Source organism: Perca fluviatilis, chromosome 3, assembly GCF_010015445.1.
Source record: "Perca fluviatilis chromosome 3, GENO_Pfluv_1.0, whole genome shotgun sequence".
NCBI classification, from domain to species: Eukaryota; Metazoa; Chordata; class Actinopteri; order Perciformes; family Percidae; genus Perca; species Perca fluviatilis.
The window spans coordinates 10,634,705-10,656,360 of NC_053114.1; the positions used below are offsets into that span (position 1 = coordinate 10,634,705).

The 21,656-nt window shown below is 40.8% G+C and overlaps 1 protein-coding gene across 2 annotated transcripts in view; it reads right to left on the reverse strand.

Annotated features, from left to right (window-relative positions):
- Positions 1–6,233: 6,233 nt before the first annotated feature.
- Positions 6,234–21,656, reverse strand: part of ano9b (anoctamin 9b) — a 90,964-nt gene continuing 75,541 nt past the window's right edge. For both annotated transcript variants that reach the window (XM_039795490.1, XM_039795489.1), the window contains exons 19-24: positions 20,074–20,226; positions 9,283–9,427; positions 9,003–9,122; positions 8,778–8,871; positions 8,576–8,688; positions 6,234–6,511 (exon numbers count right to left, since the gene is read on the reverse strand). In XM_039795490.1, coding sequence (XP_039651424.1) covers positions 6,478–6,511; positions 8,576–8,688; positions 8,778–8,871; positions 9,003–9,122; positions 9,283–9,427; positions 20,074–20,226 — 659 coding nt within the window. In that variant the 3' untranslated portion in view covers positions 6,234–6,477. The remainder of the gene's footprint in view (positions 6,512–8,575; positions 8,689–8,777; positions 8,872–9,002; positions 9,123–9,282; positions 9,428–20,073; positions 20,227–21,656) is intronic.

A 21,656-nucleotide genomic window follows, 5' to 3' on the forward strand; every position in this document is an offset into this window, starting at 1 on the left:
TTAATATGACTTAGGAAATTTATATTTTAGCCCATGAGAGAGAGGGAGGAACAGAGTGAAAGAGATATTTACGCATCATATTTTAGCGCTGCAGAAAATTGATCTTCATTGTAAATTTCCTGAGTAACATTATTTTCTGCTTACTTTTAAGGCAAAGAGTACAACTGTTAATTTGTGCAAATGAGTAGTATCCTTGAATGGAATGATTATGACGTTTTCAATTCAGAGCAGTGGTCAGTTAATGTATATGTTTAGGCTACTTACGCGGTCTTTTGAGGAAAGCCGTGGACGCGCATCTATCTGAATTACTTCAGCCTGGCTCAACCTAGTCGCTCCTCCTCAGCCTGGCTTGGCCTTCGTGAAACGCACCAAGCCAGGATGCACAGATTAGACTAGGTCAAGCCTCGCTTTATCAGTTATCCTGGATTTATATATTTTGTGAAACAGCTCCCAAATCTATTTTTTAGATCCTGGAATTGTAGCAGCGTGCCCCCCTCATAGAGGTCACAGTGTTTTAAACCCTTTATCGGCCCACTGTTTAAATCTTGCATCCATCCTGTTTGGTAAGAAATCTGAGTCATATCCTATCCATCTTATGATCCAGTATGGTTCTTTGGCCTTGTTTTCATTGACTACCCTGTGCCAAATCTTAATTGACTTTTTTATCAATGGGTTTATGTCTTTTAGACAGGCAACCAACCCACTGTCCCCGATGATTGCTTGTAATGGAATATCACTAGATATCCGACATTCTATGTCTTTCCACTTCGCTTTATAAGAAGGGTTGCAGATATTAACTAAAGTTTTTATCTGCCTCGTCCCCTGCCAGATGAATCGGGATATTCATTTGTCTAATTCTTGAAACTTCCCCTTGGGAAGTTCTGCTGGTATGTTTTCGAACAGATATAATAATCTGGGTAGCATGATAATTTTTATTGCTTCTACCCTCTGTCCTAATCCTAAAAAGGGCACTAGATTCCATCTGGTCAGGTCAGATTTGATTTTGGAAAATAGGGGGTCATAATTCTCAGATATAATTGTATTCAAATGTTTAGGAATATTCACACCTAGGTATTTAATTGACTTTGATTCCCAACTCATTTTAAATTCCTCTTTGATGGATTGGCTAGGGGAGTAATTAAATGTCAAAATTTGAGATTTGTTGGTGTTTAGTTTTTAACCTGATAATAAACCGTATTCTCTCAGGGCTATGACCAATTCTGGGAAGGAACCAGATGGATGCCCCAAGTATATCAAAAAATCATCTGCGAAAATGGCAATTTTGTGTTCTTCTTGGGACACAATGATCCCCCTTATCTTCTCGTTCTGTCTTATCCACTGACTCAAGGGCTCAATAAAGATGGCGAATAAGAGCGGGGACACGGGACAACCTTGTCGACATCCCCTCTCTAATTCAAAAATATTTGATAATCCTCCATTAATCCGAATTTTAGCTGTTGGTTTATAGTATAAAGCTTGTATTGTCCTAAAAAAAGTCATCGTGGAACTGGAATCTCTCTAGTATCTTACAGTGCCTTGCGAAAGTATTCGGCCCCCTTGAACGTTTCGACCTTTTGCCACATTTCAGGCCTCAAACATAAAGATATAAAACTGTAATTTTTTGTGAAGAATCAACAACAAGTGGGTCCCAATTATGAAGTGGAACGAAATTCATTGGCTATTTCAAACTTTTTTAACAAATAAAAAACTGAAAAAGTGGGCGTGCAAAATTATTCAGCCCCTTTACTTTCAGTGCAGCAAACTCTCTCTAGAAGTTCAGTGAGGATCTCTGAATGATCCAATGTTGACCTAAATGACTAATGATGATAAATAGAATCCAGCTGTGTGTAATCAAGTCTCCGTATAAATGCACCTGCTCTGTGATAGTCTCAGAGGTCTGTGTAAAGCGCAGAGAGCATCATGAAGAACAAGGAACACACCAGGCAGGTCCGAGATACTGTTGTGGAGAAGTTTAAAGCCAGATTTGGATACAAAAAGATTTCCCCAAGCTTTAAACATCCCAAGGAGCACTGTGCAAGCGATAATATTGAAATGGAAGGAGTATCAGACCACTACAAATCTAGAAGACCGGCCCGTCCCTCTAAACTTTCAGCTCATACAAGGAGAAGACTGATCAGAGATGCAGCCAAAGAGGCCCATGATCACTCTGGATGAACTGCAGAGATCTACAGCTGAGGTGGGAGACTCTGTCCATAGGACAACAATCAGTCGTATACTGCACAAATCTGGCCTTTATGGAAGAGTGGCAAGAAGAAAGCCATTTCTTAAAGATATCCATAAAAAGTGTCGTTTAAAGGTTTGCCAAAAGCCACCTGGGAGACACACCAAACATGTGGAAGAAGGTGCTGTGGTCAGATGAAACCAAAATCAAACTTTTTGGCAACAATGCAAAACGTTATGTTTGGCGTAAAAGCAACACAGCTCATCACCCTGAACACACCATCCCCACTGTCAAACATGGTGGTGGCAGCATCATGGTTTGGGCCTGCTTTTCTTCAGCAGGGACAGGGAAGATGGTTAAAATTGATGGGAAGATGGATGGAGCCAAATACAGGACCATTCTGGAAGAAAACCGCATGGAGTCTGCAAAAGACCTGAGACTGGGAGCGATTTGTCTTCCAACAAGACAATGATCCAAAAACATAAAGCAAAATCTACAATGGAATGGTTCACAAATAAACATATCCAGGTGTTAGAATGGCCAAGTCAAAGTCCAGACCTGAATCCAATCGAGAATCTGTGGAAAGAACTGAAAACTGCTGTTCACAAACGCTCTCCATCCAACCTCACTGAGCTCGAGCGGTTTTGCAAGGAGGAATGGGCAAAAATGTCAGTCTCCGATGTGCAAAACTGATAGAGACATACCCCCAAGCGACTTACAGCTGTAATTGCAGCAAAAGGTGGCGCCACAAAGTATTAACTTAAGGGGCTGAATAATTTTGCACGCCCAATATTTCAGTTTTTTATTTGTTTAAAAGGTTTGAAATATCCAATAAATTTCGTTCCACTTCATGATTGTGTCCCACTTGTTGTTGATTCTTCACAAAAAATTACAGTTTTCTATCTTTATGTTTGAGGACTGAAATGTGGCAAAAGGTCGAAAAGTTCAAGGGGGCCGAATACTTTCGCAAGGCACTGTATATATGAAGGACCAGTCAACAGTCGAATGCCTTCTCTGCATCTAACCCTAGCAGGACAGCCTCTAAATTATCTTTGTTTATATGTTAATTATTAGGGGTGTAACGATATATTGTGGTACGATTTATTGCGATACAAAAATTTTTACGATATGTATCGTAGTGTATTTTTAATTGTTTTTTACTACCACCATGTGCTGACACAGACGGCCGACCATCGGCAGAAAAGCCAATCGAGATGATCAGTCGCGTCCCTGAGGTCCAAAAACTGCCTCGGGACACATCAAAAAGGCGAGAGGAGACGAGACGTAATACGACTCCATAACAGCAGGCGGCGCTAATCTGTATTGTTGCTGTATTGTTGTGCAGCTGATTGGACGAATGCGTCACATGGGTTTGTTTTCTCCGGAAATTCAAAGCCAGACTGTCATGGCGGTCGTTCAGAATACGATCTCATATTGTACTAAAATAGTTCACTGAAACGTGTTTCTGAAAACATTTAAGCGAGAAATAGGCCGTGCAGTTGCTGAATCTGTCTTCATTTCAGATCAACAAAGGTCAGTTTAAAAGATTTTCATCAGATTTTGAGAGACTCTAGTCACCTCATTCTGCTCACCATTTCCAGGTGAGTCCCGACTGCCCTGCCTCCGACTGAACATGTCAGGTCGGCGAAAATGAACGCCGACAGCCCCCCAGACTGACGACGGCACGGGACACACCGAACAGATTCGTGTCACTGACCTCGCCAGACTGTCCAACGGCCGAAAATCGGCCCTGTGTGTCCCGGTCTATGACGTCCGTTTAATCCTATTGGTTGAGCTACCGTACCCGCGTAACGCTTGCATTCACTGCATCAACGCTGAAATGAATCGCTTGAACTGAGCAGTAGCAGGGCAAAATGAGTTCGACTTCGACTGAAATTGAAATAGAGGATGCCCCGTCCACTTACAAGTCCGACGTCTGGCAGCATTTTGGTTTTCCAGTTACTCAACAGGAGGATGGTAAAAAAACAGACAAAACACGAACTGTGTGTAAATAGACAGTTATTGAACACTTTTAATGTTAAATAAATCTGTTATTTGATTTTCAGTTGAATTTTTGCATTTTTTTCAAAATATCGTGATACATATCTTATCGTGAACCCAGTATCGTGATACATATCGAATTGTGAGCTGAGTGTATCGTTACACCCCTAAAATATACTCTTGTTGCTGCCCACAGTCTAACTCACTGACGACTTACAGACGTCTTTTTCTCGGTCTCTGTAAGTCAACAGGAAAAACGTTGTTTTAGGCCATAGGGCATCACGAGAAGGGCTGGAATTTGCAATTCCATAGTTTGGCTGCTTGTTATATTTGCTTCAAAGCCTGGAGCATTTCCTGGTTTAGATACGAGATGCCCCAAAGTAATTTCCTGTATCTGTATCATGTGGGTTTCGCCATGGCCACGCCTCTTTAGGGGACAAGCGGCAGTTCCCAGGTATAAGCCTCTTTCCGACCAAGTAGTTACAGGAACGTAGTTATAGGAACAGTCCACTTCTAAACAGTTCTATTAACTACTCTCTTCCAAAACTATTATATGTATATATACACACACACACACACATATATATATATATATATATATATATATATATATATATATTTCGTGAAACAATTAAACAGTTGAAGCAAATGTGCCATATTGTGTCGAGGCTTCGAAACAATCCAACACCCGTCTCAACGATGACACCTAGTGGTCACTTGCAGGTGTTGATCTGAAACAACCTTGAAAACGAGCCATTAAAAAAGAAATGTGAAGCTTGTAGGGCTTGTAGGCTCCTCACTGTGCATGTTATTTTGGTCATGAAAAATGAATTAATAAAAGAAATCAAGCCACATTGTCTCACTTTTTTATAGATTTTTATTCCAATTCTAATTTCTCTGCAGTGGAAGGACTTAGCCTACTTCTTTTTTTACACATAATTTCTCCAGCCTTTGAAAAGTCCTCACACAAGGGACACTTGTTGCTGGCATGCAAAGATATTTTTTAGCAAGGACATACAAATGAGGAAAGATTACTGCTCTCTCTTTCCAGTAAGTTAGGGGATCATGAGTTCTGGGCAAAAACGCATAGTTGAGGTATTTTTTCACTTCCACTGTGGCATCAGCTGTAGCATTGTGTATCATCTTGGTTTCACGGATACGATCATCAAAACGTTCCCATAAACTGTCCTGTGTTTCTACTGGTGTTGATGTTGATTATGATGGGCCTGATGTTGACATTTGTGGCTCTGAATGAAAATGAAAACGGAGCTTCCATTTTTATCTATCTATCTATCTATCTATCTATCTATCTATCTATCTATCTATCTATCTATCTCTCTATCTATCTATCTATATCTTTATCTATCTATCTATCTTAATCTATCTATGTAGCTATATATGTATCTATCTATTAATGTGTCACTGTATGTATACTCTGTCTGTCTCTAGCCTATCAGTCAATGTGTAAATTTAAATGTAAGCCTAAATATAACTAAACAAATCGCACTATAAATGTCACTATATCACCAAAAATCCGCTATCTGGTCTGTTCCAGACCCTGTCAATCAAACTCTGATTCGGCGGACCATGCCACCTGTCGAAACACTTGTGAAACACTCCAATGCTTCATTTAGTCACGCAACATGGGCGTTTTGAATCACGCTTCGGCTCAGTGTTTCGAAACATCTGCGCTTCGGGATCTCAACCAAGCTTCGGAACGTCAGTTTCGCGTCAGCCATCCCTATTTTTAAGCCCCCACTCCTTTCAACATAAGCACACACAGACACAAACATCGTATTAACTGGACAGCACTTAAAATGTGTAACAAGTTCAAGAACGATGCTCATGCATTTTCCTGTATTCACCTTTTATAAGACAAAAACAAATTGGCTGATAATAGCCTGTGGCTGGTGGCCCTGATGTGCAGTAATGATGTTTTCATCTAACCCTGGTTAAAACTGGTTAGGTTGTTGATTTGTTCCTCTACCAAGATAACTTGTGACCCTGGTTCTTGGAATCACAACTTATTAACTATATTAAATGACAATAATATACTTTACATTTTAATATAAAAACATCACACGATTGTTAGGTGTTGTTACATGTAGGGTAATGGTTGTGTAATGACAAATCAGCAGAGTAAAACAATTCCAATGAAACCCTGACACCTCACACATTGGAGTTTAGTACAGTCCAGTCTCAAATATAAATTATAAAAAGAATACATCTTCTTTTGACACATGAAAAACCAGTCAGGACTCATCAGTGAAAGCAGATCTGAGGTCCGCTGTTGGTCAGACTTCTGTTGATTTGCTGCGTTTCATTTCACTGAAATAAGAACAAAAGCGCACACATTATAGAATAAGAAGAAGAGTGTGGAGCCACACTGGTGTCACTGTGAGATTGTGATGATGTAAAAAAGTCAAACTGTCAGCTGGGTTAAGGTGGAGATCCACAGAGATGTGAGAAAAGTCTCTGAACATAGTGACACTAATCCTCTCTGGAAACAATCGTGTTTAGATTAACAGTTTTGGTTTACATCATTTATTTGAATAAAGGCAAGCCATAACCAAGTAAACAAGCGTTTTTAGATATGAACTATGTACAATAGTATGTAGTGGTTGTCTTGCTAACATGCTTACTGCCTTAATGCTAACATGCCGTTTAACATTTCACATTACAGTTACAGCAGTGGTTCCCAACCTTTTTGGTCTGAGGTCCCCCCACAGCCGTGTCAGATGAACACAAGTACCCCTTCATCCTTCACAATGTATGTTCTAAATGTATAACACAATTCATTTAATAAAAATGGATATTGGTAATTTTTCATACAATTGAACTGTCAACATTGAGGTTGGTTTGGTCAGCAATCGCACTACCATACTACTACTTAGAGTGAAGCTGAATGTTTCAACCATATATCCATTAATGTTACTTTAAAGGGATACGCCACCGTTTGTTGAAATAGGGCTCCCCTAGCTGTAGATAGGTGGGCCAACGCATTTTTTGTGGATGCATTGTTTTAGTGCGGTGCAACACCAGCAGCGCCGCCGCTAGTTCGCTTAGCGTAGTGAATGGAATCCTATGTTGCCGGTTAGCATGTTGTGAGTAAAAGTGAGCCAACAAAAAACAAAAAAACAACCTAATTACTTGAAACTGAGACAAATAATGCGTTGGCCCAACTATCTACAGCCAGGGTAGAGGGTGATAAGCCCTATTTCAACAAACAGTGGCGTATTCCTTTAAGCCATTACTTTTAGCAAACTATTTTAAAGGAACACGCCGACTTATTGGGAATTTAGCTTATTTATTCAGACTTTCAGAAAGATTAGTCGATATAAGTTACATTCTCGATCTGACTCCAGCGGCATCAGCCCATCACAGAACAGGCAGGTGAATGGTTCCAGTAATCCTACTGCTCCGAATAAGTGACAAAATAACGCCAACATGTTCCTATTTACATGTTGTGATTTGTAGAGTCACAGCGTGTACAAAAAACAACGTATACTATATTCTCAGGCGGAAGAATATAGTACTTGGGCGGAGTGATATGCTCGCAGCAAGCATGTCTGAGAATATAGTTCCCGGTTTGTTTACGGTTAGAAGATGGCTGTGTCTCATGTTACGTTGTTTTTTGTACACGCTGTGACTCTACAAATCACAACATGTAAATAGGAACATGTTGGCGTTATTTTGTCACTTTTGTCACAATTCGGAGCAGTAGCCTAGTTGGAACCAGTTACCTGCAGGATCTGTGCTGGGCTAAGCTAATACGTGGAGCGGCCAGACAGCGGCGTACACCACGGAGATGAGAAGGGTATGTATCGACTTTGTCTTACTCTGGGGTTACAGTGAATAAGCTAAATTCCCAATAAGTCGGCGTGTTCCTTAAACCAATAGCTATCTTTTTTTTTTTTTTTTTACTTTTAAGTATTTTAACCATTTCTCCATTACTTTAGCTAATCATTCGAACTGTTTAGTCATTACTTTTAGATAGTTATTTCTACTACCTATACATTACTTTTAGCTAAACTTTTGTGCTCTGTGCCTGCTCACTAGTTTTCACACACTCTTACATAACGGCAAGATGTAGTGTCCATGTGTTACAGTTGAGTTTGTGTTAATGTGTATATATCCTCCAATCAAATCATAATTTCTTAGTTAATTAGTTGAGCTGCTCTACTTCTTTCCACATAACCCCGGCAACTGTAGAAGCACTACTTGGGGTACACGTACCTCTGGTTGGTAATTACTGGCCTACAGTTTGTCAGTTGCGGATAATGTTTTACAGCTTTAGAAGATGTTCTGACAGTGCTCCCACTGCATGCATTTTGTATTTTCAGAGCTTTAGCTTCATCTCTTGACCTTGGTCCTGTATTACTGCTGACTTACCGTATCTCCTCCTTTAGCCGAGCCAGTTTGTCGTGCATCCGATCATTCTTCACCTGAGTGGGATTGTCAGGGACGAACCAGGCAACTATGAACTTACACACCACTACAACATGCTGCAGAAAAACACAAAAGAAATACACAGAAACGTTTTAACTGTAGGTTCAGTTCAAAGAGACAACTGTCTAACCGAAAGAGTACAAACCTCAAACAAGATGACGAAGGCAAAGCGCACAGCTAAAACCAACCAGAACTGAGAAGTCAGAGCGTAGTCCTCATCACTCCTGTAGTCTCTGTAGCTGCATGCACACACATACACACAAACACACACACAGTTTGTCCTGTTTATCAGATCTGACTGTGACTATTCTTTGTTTGGACCCAGTACAGTACAGTACAGTACAGTACAGTAAGAGTAAGGTGTTCTTACCTGCACTGAGTGACGTTGAAGCCGTTTAAGACCATTTGTTCTAAACCAAAGTCTTTTTTAATTGCTTGGTGTGTCATAAAAGCCGTGGACAGAGTGTCATTAATGTAGCCCTGCATGCAGCTGCAACAAGAGCACAAAACAATCATGATGAGATACAACACATGCTGCTCAAGTGTTATTAGCTGTTTCTACCAGCTGTAACTTGTAAATTGTAATTTCCCCACTGGGGATCAATAAAAAGTATAAATTAAAAACTGTAATTAAATTAAACATGACTGACTGTGTTTGAGTGCTTCCATTGGTACAGGGGCCATAAAGGTAACGGTAGACGAGGCGTGGAATAAAGTCTGATGTGATTCCAATGACCAGACCGTTAGCAATCACTGCTAACACACCGATGACCTCCAACACCTTCGTCCACACACCTGCAGACAGGAGAGACAGAACTGTTACACACAGAACACAGTGATATCACACACACACACACACACACTCAAAAGGTAAATCTCATTACAATCTGTTACAGGGTTCGTACACCATAAAATTCAAGCACTTTTCAAGCACTTACAAGGTCCATTTTAAAGCCTTTTCCAGCACCTTACACCACCGTAAAATATATACCAATACATAGTCAAAATTATTATTTAGTGTTTTTGTCACATTAAAAGACATAATACTATAAACAGCCAAAATTGTGTTTCGTAATAGCAGAAGGATCAGATATTTAAGCAAAACACAAGTTTTATTTTTCAAAATGTATCACTGTCTAAACTATCTAACCTGCCTGAGTCAATGTCAAAACAATAACCCCAAACAAAATCACTCGACATGTTCACTTCACTAACCCTGAATTATCACCTTCTCTTCATGGTTCATAACATAACATACAGTAAGACAGCTATAGAGAGGAGCACTGAGTGGGAGGATCTGAGCCAAATGACATGCAGCTTGGTCATTCTGGGTCAAAATCCAGGAAAACAGTTGGTGCACCCCCATAGATTTTGCTCAAAGTTTATGCTACCCTTAATGTCCTATCACACTTTTTTCCAAATCTAGGGCATGCTGTACAAACTTGTAATGGTTCAGTCATATTGACATGTTTGTCTTCCAACCTACAAAGTTTGGGCTGCCTATGAATTAATGTCCAAATATTGCTTCCCAGATAATGTGATTTTCAGGCTGTAAAACTGAAGTAATTGCAAGGGCTAAAAATATGAAGACATAGGATTTGAACAAAAATATTTTTACAGGCCTTGGTTTTGGGACACATTCTTGATATAGACAAGGTTTGAACAAAATCTGAGACAGTGCAACAACAACCTGTAACTCCATTTTAACCCAGAAGACTCTGACATTGCACAGGCACCTGCCTGATAAATAGCCGATATTAATTGAAAAAAATGTTTACTTCATTGCCAAGACATACATTTATCTACTGGAATAGAGCAGTGCAAATAGTGCATAAGGTCATCCTCAACCTTACAGTAGGCTACTTGTATGACACTCCATCTGACATGATTTCTGTTCAGCAATCAACGATTGTTGTTATAACATTACATTACATGTCATTTAGCTGACGCTTTTATCCAAAGTGCTTTCAACTGTGAAGGTTCAAACTCGAGACAACAAGTAGTAAGTGCAAGTACATTAGCTTTAAATAAGCAAAGCTACAAAGAGACATGAAAGTGCAGGTTCAAGGTTTTTTTTTTGTTTATCCAAGGTGTAGTCGGAAGAGATATGTTTTTAGCCTTCGGCGGAAGATGTGTAGGCTTTCAGCCATTCTGATGTCGATGGGGAGCTCATTCCACCATTTGGGAGCCAGGACCGTGAACAGTCTGGATTTCGATGAGTGATTAGTTATCCCTCGCTGTGAGGAGCAGCAAGCAGTTTGGCTGATGCAGAGCGAAGTGGGCGGGTTGGGGTATATGGTTTGACCATGTCCTGGATGTAAGCTGGGGCTGATCCGTTCGTGGCCCTGTATGTAAGTACTAGTGTCTTGAAGTGGATGCGGGCAGCAATGTAGCCAGTGAAGAGAGCGGAGGAGCGGTGTGATGTGAGAGAACTTGGGGAGGTTGAAGACAAGTCGAGCTGCTGCGTTCTGAATGAGCTGCAGGGGTCGGATGGCACATGCAGGGAGGCCAATCAGGAGGGAGTTGCAGTAGTCTAGACGTGAGATGACTAGAGCCTGAACCAGAACCTGAGCCGCCTTCTGCGTTAGAAGGGGACGTATCCTTCTGATGTTATGCAGCATGTATCTACACGATCGGGTGGTTGCAGCAATGTTAGCAGTGAAGGAGAGTTGGTCGTCAAGTGTCCCACCCAGGTTTTTAGCAGTCTGGGTGGGGACTACCACAGAGTTGTCAATTTATTTGTTATAGTCAGGTCTTGGGTATGCGAGCCCTTCACTGGAAGGAAAAGGAGCTCAGTCTTGTCAAGGTTGAGTTTCAGATGGTGTGCGGACATCCACGAGGAGATGTCAGTCAGACAGGCCGAGATACGTGCTGCTATTTGAGTTTCAGACTCAGAAAAGGAGAGAATTAGTTGGGTGTCATCCGCGTAGCTGTGATAAGAAAAGCCGTTTGACTGAATGAGACAGACCCGAGAGAGTTGGTGTACAGAGAAAAGAGGAGGGGACCCAGGACTGATCCCTGAGGAACCCCAGTTTTGAGTGGGCAAGGCTCTGAGCTAGATCCTCTCCAAGTTACCCGGTAGGTTCGGTCTGCCAGGTAAGATGTAAGCAATGAGAGCGCAGAGCCTGTGACACCCAGATTCTGGAGTGTCAAAATGAGGATCTGGTGGTTCACTGTGTCAAAGGCAGCAGAAAGGTCCAGAAAGATGATGATGGAGGAGAGAGAGGTTGTTCTAGCGATGTGAAGCTGCTCAGTGACAGCAAGGAGGGCAGTTTCTGTTGAGTGACCAGCCTTGAAGCCAGACTGGTGGGGATCAAGAAGGTTGTTCTGGTGGAGATAGGTAGAGAGTTGATAATGAATGGCACGCTCAAGAGTTTTAGATAGAAATGCACGGAGGGAGACGGGTCTATAGTTATTTACCTCAGAGGAGTCGAGTGTTGGTTTTTTGAGTAGTGGGGTCACTCTTGCCTCTTTAAGGGCATTGGGGAAACAGCCAGTTGACAAGGAGATGTTAATGAGATGAGTGAGGAAAGGAAGAAGGTCAGGAGCAATGGACTGGAGGAGGTGAGAAGGGATAGGATCCAGGGGGCTGGTGGTTGGGCGGGCAGAGGTAATCAAAGTAAGAATTTTATTTGGAGATAGAGGGGTGAAAGAGGAAAGAGTACTGGATGTGATGGATGGTAAGTTGATTTTAGTAGGTGTGGTGGAGAATGAAGAGCATATGTCATCTATCTTTTTTACAAAGTAGTTGACAAAGTGGGTTGGTAGGAGGGAGGAGGTGGACTGGGGGAATTTAGCAGGTTAGAGAAGATGGAAAAAAGTTTTTTGGGGTTTGAGAAAGAGGATTCAAGTTATGCACTGGGCTAACGTTTGCAGGTTTTAATTGGCGGGTAGTAACGTTAGAGTTATTGTGAACTTTGGCTATGTTCACTGCATATTCCACAAATGAACGTGCCATAACGAACATGCAATACTAACATTACATTACATTATCACACCAAGTACTCTCACTTAGCTAGCCTGCGAATTCCTAGCTAGAAGTTACTAGCATAAACAAATAGGCGCTAACTGGCGCTAACGTGTACAGTAGGCTACTTCAGTTGGCTTACTTGAAACTTACTTCATGTGGCTCGAGAGCGCAGACTCGCCCATTGTGAAAAGCATGTCTTTTTTGCAGACTTTACAAGAGGCAACTTGTAGGGTTTGTCCCAGTTTAATCCATAATCATTTTTCGTCTTCCAGCCAACGTTCATTGAAACGACAACTGCGCCCTGTCGCGGCGTCTCTCGACTACTTACCACACCACTATGGCGCACGGGAAGCCGCACTTCAACTATTTATTACCAACTATTGCAGGTGTCCATGATGCTTACGCAAGGTAGCATAACCGTGACCAATTGGCTATCCTAACCTTAACCACTCGAGGTGAAATGCCTTACCCCAACCAATCGAGCTGCTTCCTAGGGCGGGTCTTGGCGTGGTGGCAGATCGCAGTCACACATGCACAAGCGAGCAGGTTTAATTTTAGGCTCTCCAACATTGTATTTCTCCATTTAATAAACAAACTATTCAGTAAGTTAGGTATTTGGTGTGAAATAAATAGTTAAAATTTCAAGCATTTTCAAGCATTTTATCCAAAATTCAAATTTTCAAACCTGGAAAACACAACATAAAAATTCAAGCATTTTCAAGGATTTCAAGCACCCGTACGAACCCTGTGTTAGTTGTTGAGCTGTCTTGCTGTCTAACAAGACAAGACAAACAAGACCTACTGTAAAAATCTTCATTATCTTCACACTGTCTGAAAAAGACTTTTATTTTGTCATATTTGTATTTATTACATTTATATAATGTTTTCATTACATGTTTAGTATACGTGGATTTTATTTGAGCACTGTGTTCTTATATTAAAAGTTCTTCACTGAGTTTTGGTATATTCTTGGCTCAGACTTTTGAAAGCTACTGTTAGCCAGTGCCTGAATTGGACCGTTAAAGGTGCCAGTAGCTTTATTCATGACATGATCATTGCTTGTGTCTTGGATATATTTCTATTTTACGCATATCTTGGTAAAGTAGTGAAACTGGCTATGTTTTTACACAGAGACGCAGTTTGGCAGGTGTTTAGGGGCGCATACCTACTAACCACAGGACGTTGTGGTATGCTATTTGTTCGGGTCACGTGACGTCACTGTAGCTTTGCGCCGCCATCTTTGCAACCAACGGTCTCAGTAATGCCTGCAATATGTTGTGCAGTTGAACAGCCGAAAGAGGAACCCCGAACTGGTATTTTATTCTATACCAAAAGAAAAGGAGATAAGAAAGAAGTGGCTAGCTGTCATTCGAAGAGCTCATTGGACACCCACGTCTCACACCTTACTATGCAATGAACACTTCGTGTCAGGTAAGCCTTCGCCTCAACTTCGCTAGCTACGTAACTAGCTAGTAGCAGCTAGGGCTAACAACAAGAGCTATAACATTACGTTTGGAGAACCAGGAGAACACTTAAAAAACTTGATTGACTATATCAATCAGTCAAGTTAATGACTTTCACACTTTTCAGCCCCTCTGTGATGCGTTTGTGTTGTATTATCTGCTAACAGATGATAGCAGGTAAATGGTGCCAACGGGCATTTGGAAAGTCACTAACCACTAACAAGGCTCCAAATAGCACCACATTTCAACGGTAGGATAATGAGGGTCCCTACATGCAAACCGAAGCATTGAGAACTTTGTAAGTGTACAGACAGTTTATTAAAAAGATAGCTAGATTATAAAGACTGCGTCCGATTAAGTCTGCATGTAAACATGTACGCTACAGTCTTTATAATATATATTTTTTAATAAACTGTTGGTACACTTACACAGTTCCCAATGCTTCGGTTTGCATTTGGGGCCCTTATTATGCTACCGTTGAAGTGTTTTGCTATTTTTAGCCTTTTTAGTGGTATAAAATAGTGATTTACCAAATGCCCCGAAAGCTAGCGTTAGCAGCTAATCTCCGGTTTGCATGTAAACATGTCCCAGAGAACGGTACACCTATGTTATTAACCCCTAGGTTCATTTTGCACCACAATTGTCCTTTAAACCTATATTTCACATAAACACAAATCCTGGAAGTAGGATGATGTCAAAGTTAAATTGTTAGGTCTACCTATGCAAGTCCCTTTGTTTAGCCCATGTAGTAACTTCATGAAAAGACTTATAAGCCACCATTTGCTTAGTGCTATCCTAGCAGTTAAAATGAACTAATTATTGGGCTAAATCCAGTAGTTTTGAACCTCCCAGTTTCCGTATCTGTCCCTTATTACAACCTACATAGGTTCTAAGAGAGAGAGACTCAGATTGGACAATATCTCACATGTAATCTTTTGTTTTACTATGCTCTGACTTTCTAGGAGCAAAACAGGACAATCCTTTGAGCCCCGATTTTGTGCCCAGTCTTTTTGCAAATACCAATGTTTGATCTTAACATTAATGACATACTGTCGTCAGTGTTCAATAGCACATTAGATGTAATGTATTTCAGATTATCAGATCTAATCTTATGGCCACCAAAAGAACAAATTCAAAATAGTCTCCCAATGTGTTTCAGAAATAACTTTAAGAACTGCACCTCCATCATTGATTGTTTCGAAATATTTATAGAAAAGCCAAGTAACCTGAGATGCCGTGCACAGACATACATACATACATACATACATACATACATACATACGTACAAGCACCACAACACCGCAAAATACCTGATCTCAATAACACCACAAGGTGTTATATCTTATGTGTCAAAAGGATGGGGTGGTCGCACAAGTGACAAGCACATAACGGAAAATTGTGGCTTTCTTGATAAATTGTCACCAGGAGATGTCATTCTAGCTGATAGAGGCTTCAATGTGAAAGAGACAGTGGGTCTGTATTGTGCTCAATTAAAAATACCAGCGTTTACCAAAGGCAAGCAACAGATGCATCCACTGGAGCTAGAGGCAACAAGGGGACTCGCAGCCGTCAGGATCCACGTGGAGCGAGTCATTGGCCTGGTGAGGAATAAGTACACTATTCTTCAGACCACCATCCCTATGTCACTCTGCCAAGCCGGCGCGCAAGGACAGCCCTCCATTGACAAAATGGTAACAGTTTGCTGTGCTCTTTGTAACATTTGCCCATCTGTCATCCCTACAGAGTAGAGAGGTGATACAATTGCTTTCCTTGTAAATTTTACTGTACATAGTATCTCTTTAGTATTTGCGTGGACTCTGAACTACAATGAACTACTATACATGCAATTATTAATCATTTGTTTATTGTCCATTTGTGGATGTAGGGATCAAATGTATTTGTTACATGACTACAAACACATGCACACAATACAACATACAATATATACAATTACAACAAAAGAATGTAATATCAATTAATTTATAAAAGCTGCAACTCTGTTCTTTTAAATCAAGGCTGGCAGCCTTTCTTTAACCCTCCTGTTGTCCACGAGTCAAATTTGACGCGTTTCAAAACAATGTCTCATCGGAAAAGTGGGTTTCTTGAAAACCAAATGTTCAGGAAACTAACGTGGATTGTTCCACACAACGCTCTGCACAAGTTAAATAAATGATCAGCCCTCTACTTTCTTTAAATTAAATCCACAAAAACGTCAAAAGGCGCGGGAAAAAAATGACAATCATCAGAGGGGAAAGCAACAAAAGTTTTCAAAGATCAACAAAATGCTGAAAAAAAGTTAAAATTTTGATCCAGAAAAACAAAGTTGCACGGTAGACAGGAAGATAACGAGGGTTAAACAATTGTTCATTTCTTCTACTGAAGTTGCATTGTTGAAACTGGGCCCTAAAATCTCTTGTTTTATCTGCTTTTATTAGGGCTGCTCCCTCTTAGTCAACTAATCAGTCGTTTTGGTCTTAGTCAACTTAGATTTCTTTAGTCGATTAGTCATGTTTTATGCTTTTTTCATGCTGAATGACTTATTTCCAAGAAACGTACGAGCACATCTCTGGTAAACACAAGAATTGAAGTGGTGCTTTTGCATGACTCTTTGTGGAGAAACTCAGATTTACAGATCTGTCGATTAAATCAACTAATCCATTAGTCGGTATGATTGAATGAGTGTTAGTTGACTAAGAATTTCTTTAATTGAGCACAGCCCTAGCTTTTATATTTGTAATTGTTTTTAACTGCTCGTTAATGTTTAATTTCTTATACTGCACTGTAACTTCTCGTATTTTATCCGTTAAAATTTTTTAACCGCTCTTTAATGTTGCGGATATGTGTACAAATAAAGCTACCTTGCTATGCCAACTTCATTTCTTGTTTGCTTTTTGCATTCTACACACTTCCAACTCTTTGGCACCCTGCTCAGCTTCAGACATGACTTGTGGAAGCGCTTTCGTTTGCATTGCTTGGATGTGCAAGAGAGGATGTCTGTGTCATCAACAGGATTTCCACAGTAACATCCCTCAGGCGCCTTCTCAAGGTTAGCACTTGAGGAGAGGTGTGGCACAGTAAACCATTTACCCAACAGCTCCGGTAATACCCCTGTTTTAATGAATTATTCCACCCTAGTGTAGGCCTCATCAAAAAAGTGTCTTCTTGTGGTGTCCACACAACAAAATCTCCGTACATTACCTCAGCTACACGCATTTGGGCCTGCAGTTGGTACATGTAACTATGATCTTGCTTGAGTGTCATACCTTCCGCAGTCACACTAAGGCAGAAATGTGGGTCGCTGACACATTCCTTGAGAGCACGGCCATTAGCATTAAAAGGACATTTTATTTCAAGCACACCACTTCCATGGCAATCACAGGTCACCACACCATCTGGCGATGCTCCTAACCATGGTAGGTCCGGGTTGATAATGAGCCCTGATGCTGTAATGCTGAAGTTCACATGGAGATCTTGCATGGCCTTCAGGTACGACTCCCTGGCAGTGTCTTCATTTTGCAGACCCCATCTGACGAAAACATGTAAGTCTGTCAGCAATGATATTTCAAACTTTATGTAAAACCAGCTAGCCTTCATTGTCCCAAATATACTATGGCACGGTTACATAAAATGTAAATCCTGGAGTGTGTTCATGATGGAATTGCAAGAAAAAGGCATGGTTAATATGTCTTACTTTCTAAACTGTATACCTGGTTGCTGCTGTTGAAAAGCGAGAAGACTGGGGAAAGCAAACTCTCTTTATCAGCGATGAAGAATTCTTTGTCCTGCCTCATGAAATGCTGATGCGGTAACTCTCCCTGCTCTCTGATCAAACCATACCCTGGACTTTCTCTGCTCTCTGCTGTCTTCTCCTCAACTAACAAACACTCCAAAAATAACCCAATCATCAAAATGGTTGTAATGGTAATTATTACAAAATGCGTGATGTGGTACAAGTGGAGCTTAACAATTACCACCCTTTATGGTGGGGAATGACAAGAAAAAGGTTGAGAACCACTGTTAAAGACGTCTTTTTCATATCTTACCTGCTCTGGAGTAAGATGCAGTTCCTCAAAAATCCCAGCAGCCTCCTCCAGCAGTGCGGGCAAATCAAATTCAAGCCTGGTGCTTGAGTACAGAGTAGGAAGAGGTGGTGGCATGTCCAACTGTACAGTCTTGGGCATGTATCTGATAGAATGGCCTTCAATAACTGACAAAATGGCACTTTTCTTAGGGATGGCCTCCTGGTTTTCACTGTGGTGGAGCTGTTCAAAAAACAGCTTGAGCTCATCAGTGGATGCTTTCATGTGATGGTGCTTGTCTTGTTTTTTAATCTTTCTCCTTATTTTGAAAGATGTTGGATAGCTCATCATATTTCACGAGTTTTTGCCTTGGCTCTTCCCATGCACATGCTTTATCTGTGCATGCCTGTCCCTCTCTGCGCTCAACAGCAGCTAGTAGTGAGAACATTAGTGCTGCAGCGTGGGAGCACACCTCTCCCAGCCCTGCCATACAAGTGCAGTGTGCCGTGACGACAGTCCCTGCCACCTGCACCACTACCCATGGCCATGTTGGCTTAGTATTAAGAGCCTGTGAATGATGGACCTGTTAAGTGAATAACAAACTGTTAAATAATTAATATCTTTTCAAAGGCTATTTCTCCTACTATTGCTGTAATGGATTAGCCTAGAAATCTAGACGCACCCTAGCGGCAACAAATGTAATTTGCAGCCAGGGGGGTCTAGGCACTCTCTGTTGGGTTGCGAGCTGGAAAAACCAAAATCTGGTCAGGCCAATCACATCGTGTATAGATTCGGTGGGCGGGGCTTATGGCTGCTGCTGCTGGGAACGGCACAGAAATCATTCTTAAAAAAGGAAAATGTGTTCGGAGTTTTGCCGACCGGATAACGGCAAAGGTTTAATCTATCGACTAGCGTTGCTCTGTTTTGCTATCAGTGCAGAGGGAATTTGAAAGAAAACCGTTTATCCCGCCCCTCGTCAATGGTGAGTTCCCAGACCAAACATATTGATCTGGGTCTGGCTTGTAGGCTAGTAATGGATAGCATAATAATAGTTGGAGTCATAGATCTTCTGTAAACCTTCTGTAGGACAATCCAGGCAGCAGCTAGCACTAAAACTGAGCAGCTAAAGCTCTAGCAGAAAGCTGAAGTGCTCACTAGCAGCACTGACAATCGACAATGATCAGAGTAACCCACCACAGACTGTTCACATAAAGTCACAATCGCCTCGTTTCCCTTCATATTCTTTCAATGAGTATAAACACATCTGACATTAAAGAACATTATCCAGATTAATGACAGCTAGCCATGAGCCGTGGCTAACAGCTGGCAAGCTACCAGCTGTTCGCCACTTAGCTAGCTAGCTAACAACTCGCTACCTAGTCAGAGCAAACTACCACCAAAATCATACATTTGAATTTTTTTTTTATAATACCTAAATTTCCCATGATTAAATATAAATCCTTGGTGGCTAGGTGCCGTACTTTCACATCTTTCACCCATCCAGCCACAGCATATTGATATGCATCGGTACTCTTGAAAGCCTTAAAGCGATCCCCACTGTATGGGGAGGGGTTATGCACAAGATATATATATATATATATATATATATATATATATATATATACATCATGGAAGGCCAATTGGGGCAAGTCTGGGGCAGATAATAATGGAGAAAAGAAAACTGGGGGTAACAAATAAGGATCGGAGCATAAAATTCAACTCATTCAAATGGGCAGTTTGGGCAGCCATACCGGGCGAGATCGGTCGTAAACGGTCGTAATTATGGCGGCGTTCTATTTGGTAGTGACGTAGGTGGCATCTATGAATAAGAAGTAACAGAAGTTCCGGAACTCAGTACTGGCCCATTTCAGGCACTGTTGTTATCATGTATTATTGAAATGATTCAGTAATGTAAATGTTATGCAGTAGCACCTCACTCAACACAGAAACCTTTGACACATATATCAACACAGACAACACACAGCTCACCGATGTCGTTAGTCTTCCAAGGAACCAGCCGCCGTTCCAGGCGGACCATCTTGATGGCGTCCAGGCGGATCTCAAAGATGTTATTGATGAGAGCCAGAAGGGGGGCGAGGGGGAACGCTGCCACAAATATGGTGGTGAAGCTGAACTGGACCACTGTAGGGGATGGACCATAAGTTAGTAAAATTTCCAATTTCCAGCCACAGCCTGTCACTCCCCCCTGTACTAACGTTACTCGGTACGTAATGTTAGCTCACAATGCCTCGTGTTCCTCACTCTCGTAACTTGTTCATCAGACGTGACATGAGAAGAGCTAACGTTAGCCAACCTATTTAGCTAACGTTAGCCAACCTATTTATAAAAAAAAATTGTAATTTCAGCATTCGAATAGTATTGATTTTTTTACTATTCGACTTTCGGAATTCATTCCAACAGCCCTAGCGTCCTGTTGATGTTATAAAGTTCCAATGCATTTTAGTATCCATGAGTGCGGCATCGAGTCAGAGGCTAGTCTGTTCTTACAGTAGCTGTTGTTTGGCTGCACTGGTGTTTTTGCAAATTCCTTTCTGAGTCCCATTCAGTCTCCGTTTTGTATTATTTAAGTATCGTTGTTCTTTTCCCGTCGCTGCCTTACCACTGAGTTAACTTTGAATAAAAAACATTGTGTTTATTCTCCTGGCTTCTAGTTCTGTAGTTTACCTCTTCAGGTGAGTAGCCAGAGCTCTGAGTCTTTGTTTGGCAGTCTTCAATGCCTCTGGTATGGACAGTTTGGTGTACTTCCTATTTCCTTTTTCTTTCTTCATCACACCTTTTTGTAGCTATAATAGCTGGCTGACTTTTCTCAGTGCTGCCTTGATCTCAGCTTCTAACTGCCTTTTCAATGGAGGTTGCTGAAGTGTATTTCAGCTTATATATAAATATAAATAAAATAATAATAAGACATTTTATTTAAAAGCGCCTTTCTCGGCACTCAAGGACACCGTACAGGGATACATAAGACATTTAAAACAGCAAAAAATAAAGAATACAACAACAATAACAGAAAGAGGCAGAGCAACTGACATCAAGTGGAATAGGTAGTTTTAAACAGATGTGTTTTGAGTTGCAATTTGAAATGGGTGAATGAATCAATGTTTCTAAGTTGGGGTGGTAATATATATATATATATATATATATATATATATATATATATATAATCTCACAAAAGTGAGTACACCCCTCACGCTTAAATATTTCATTATATCTTTTAATGGGACAACACTGAAGAAATTACACTTTGCTACAATGTAAAGTATTATGTACAGCTTGTATAACTTGTATAAGTGTAAATGTGCTGTCCCCTCTGCCATTAATGTCTGGCAACAAAAGTCAGTACACCCCTATGTTAAATTCATTCAGACATTAATGGCTATATATATATATATAAAAACATACATATATATATATATATATATATATATCGTCACTCTGTACAATAACAAGGAAGACTGGAGCAACTGTAACAACTACAGTGGCATCTGTCTACCCAGAATCACCGGTAAACTCTTTACTCGACTGAAAGCAAAGGACAGACCACTTATCATCCT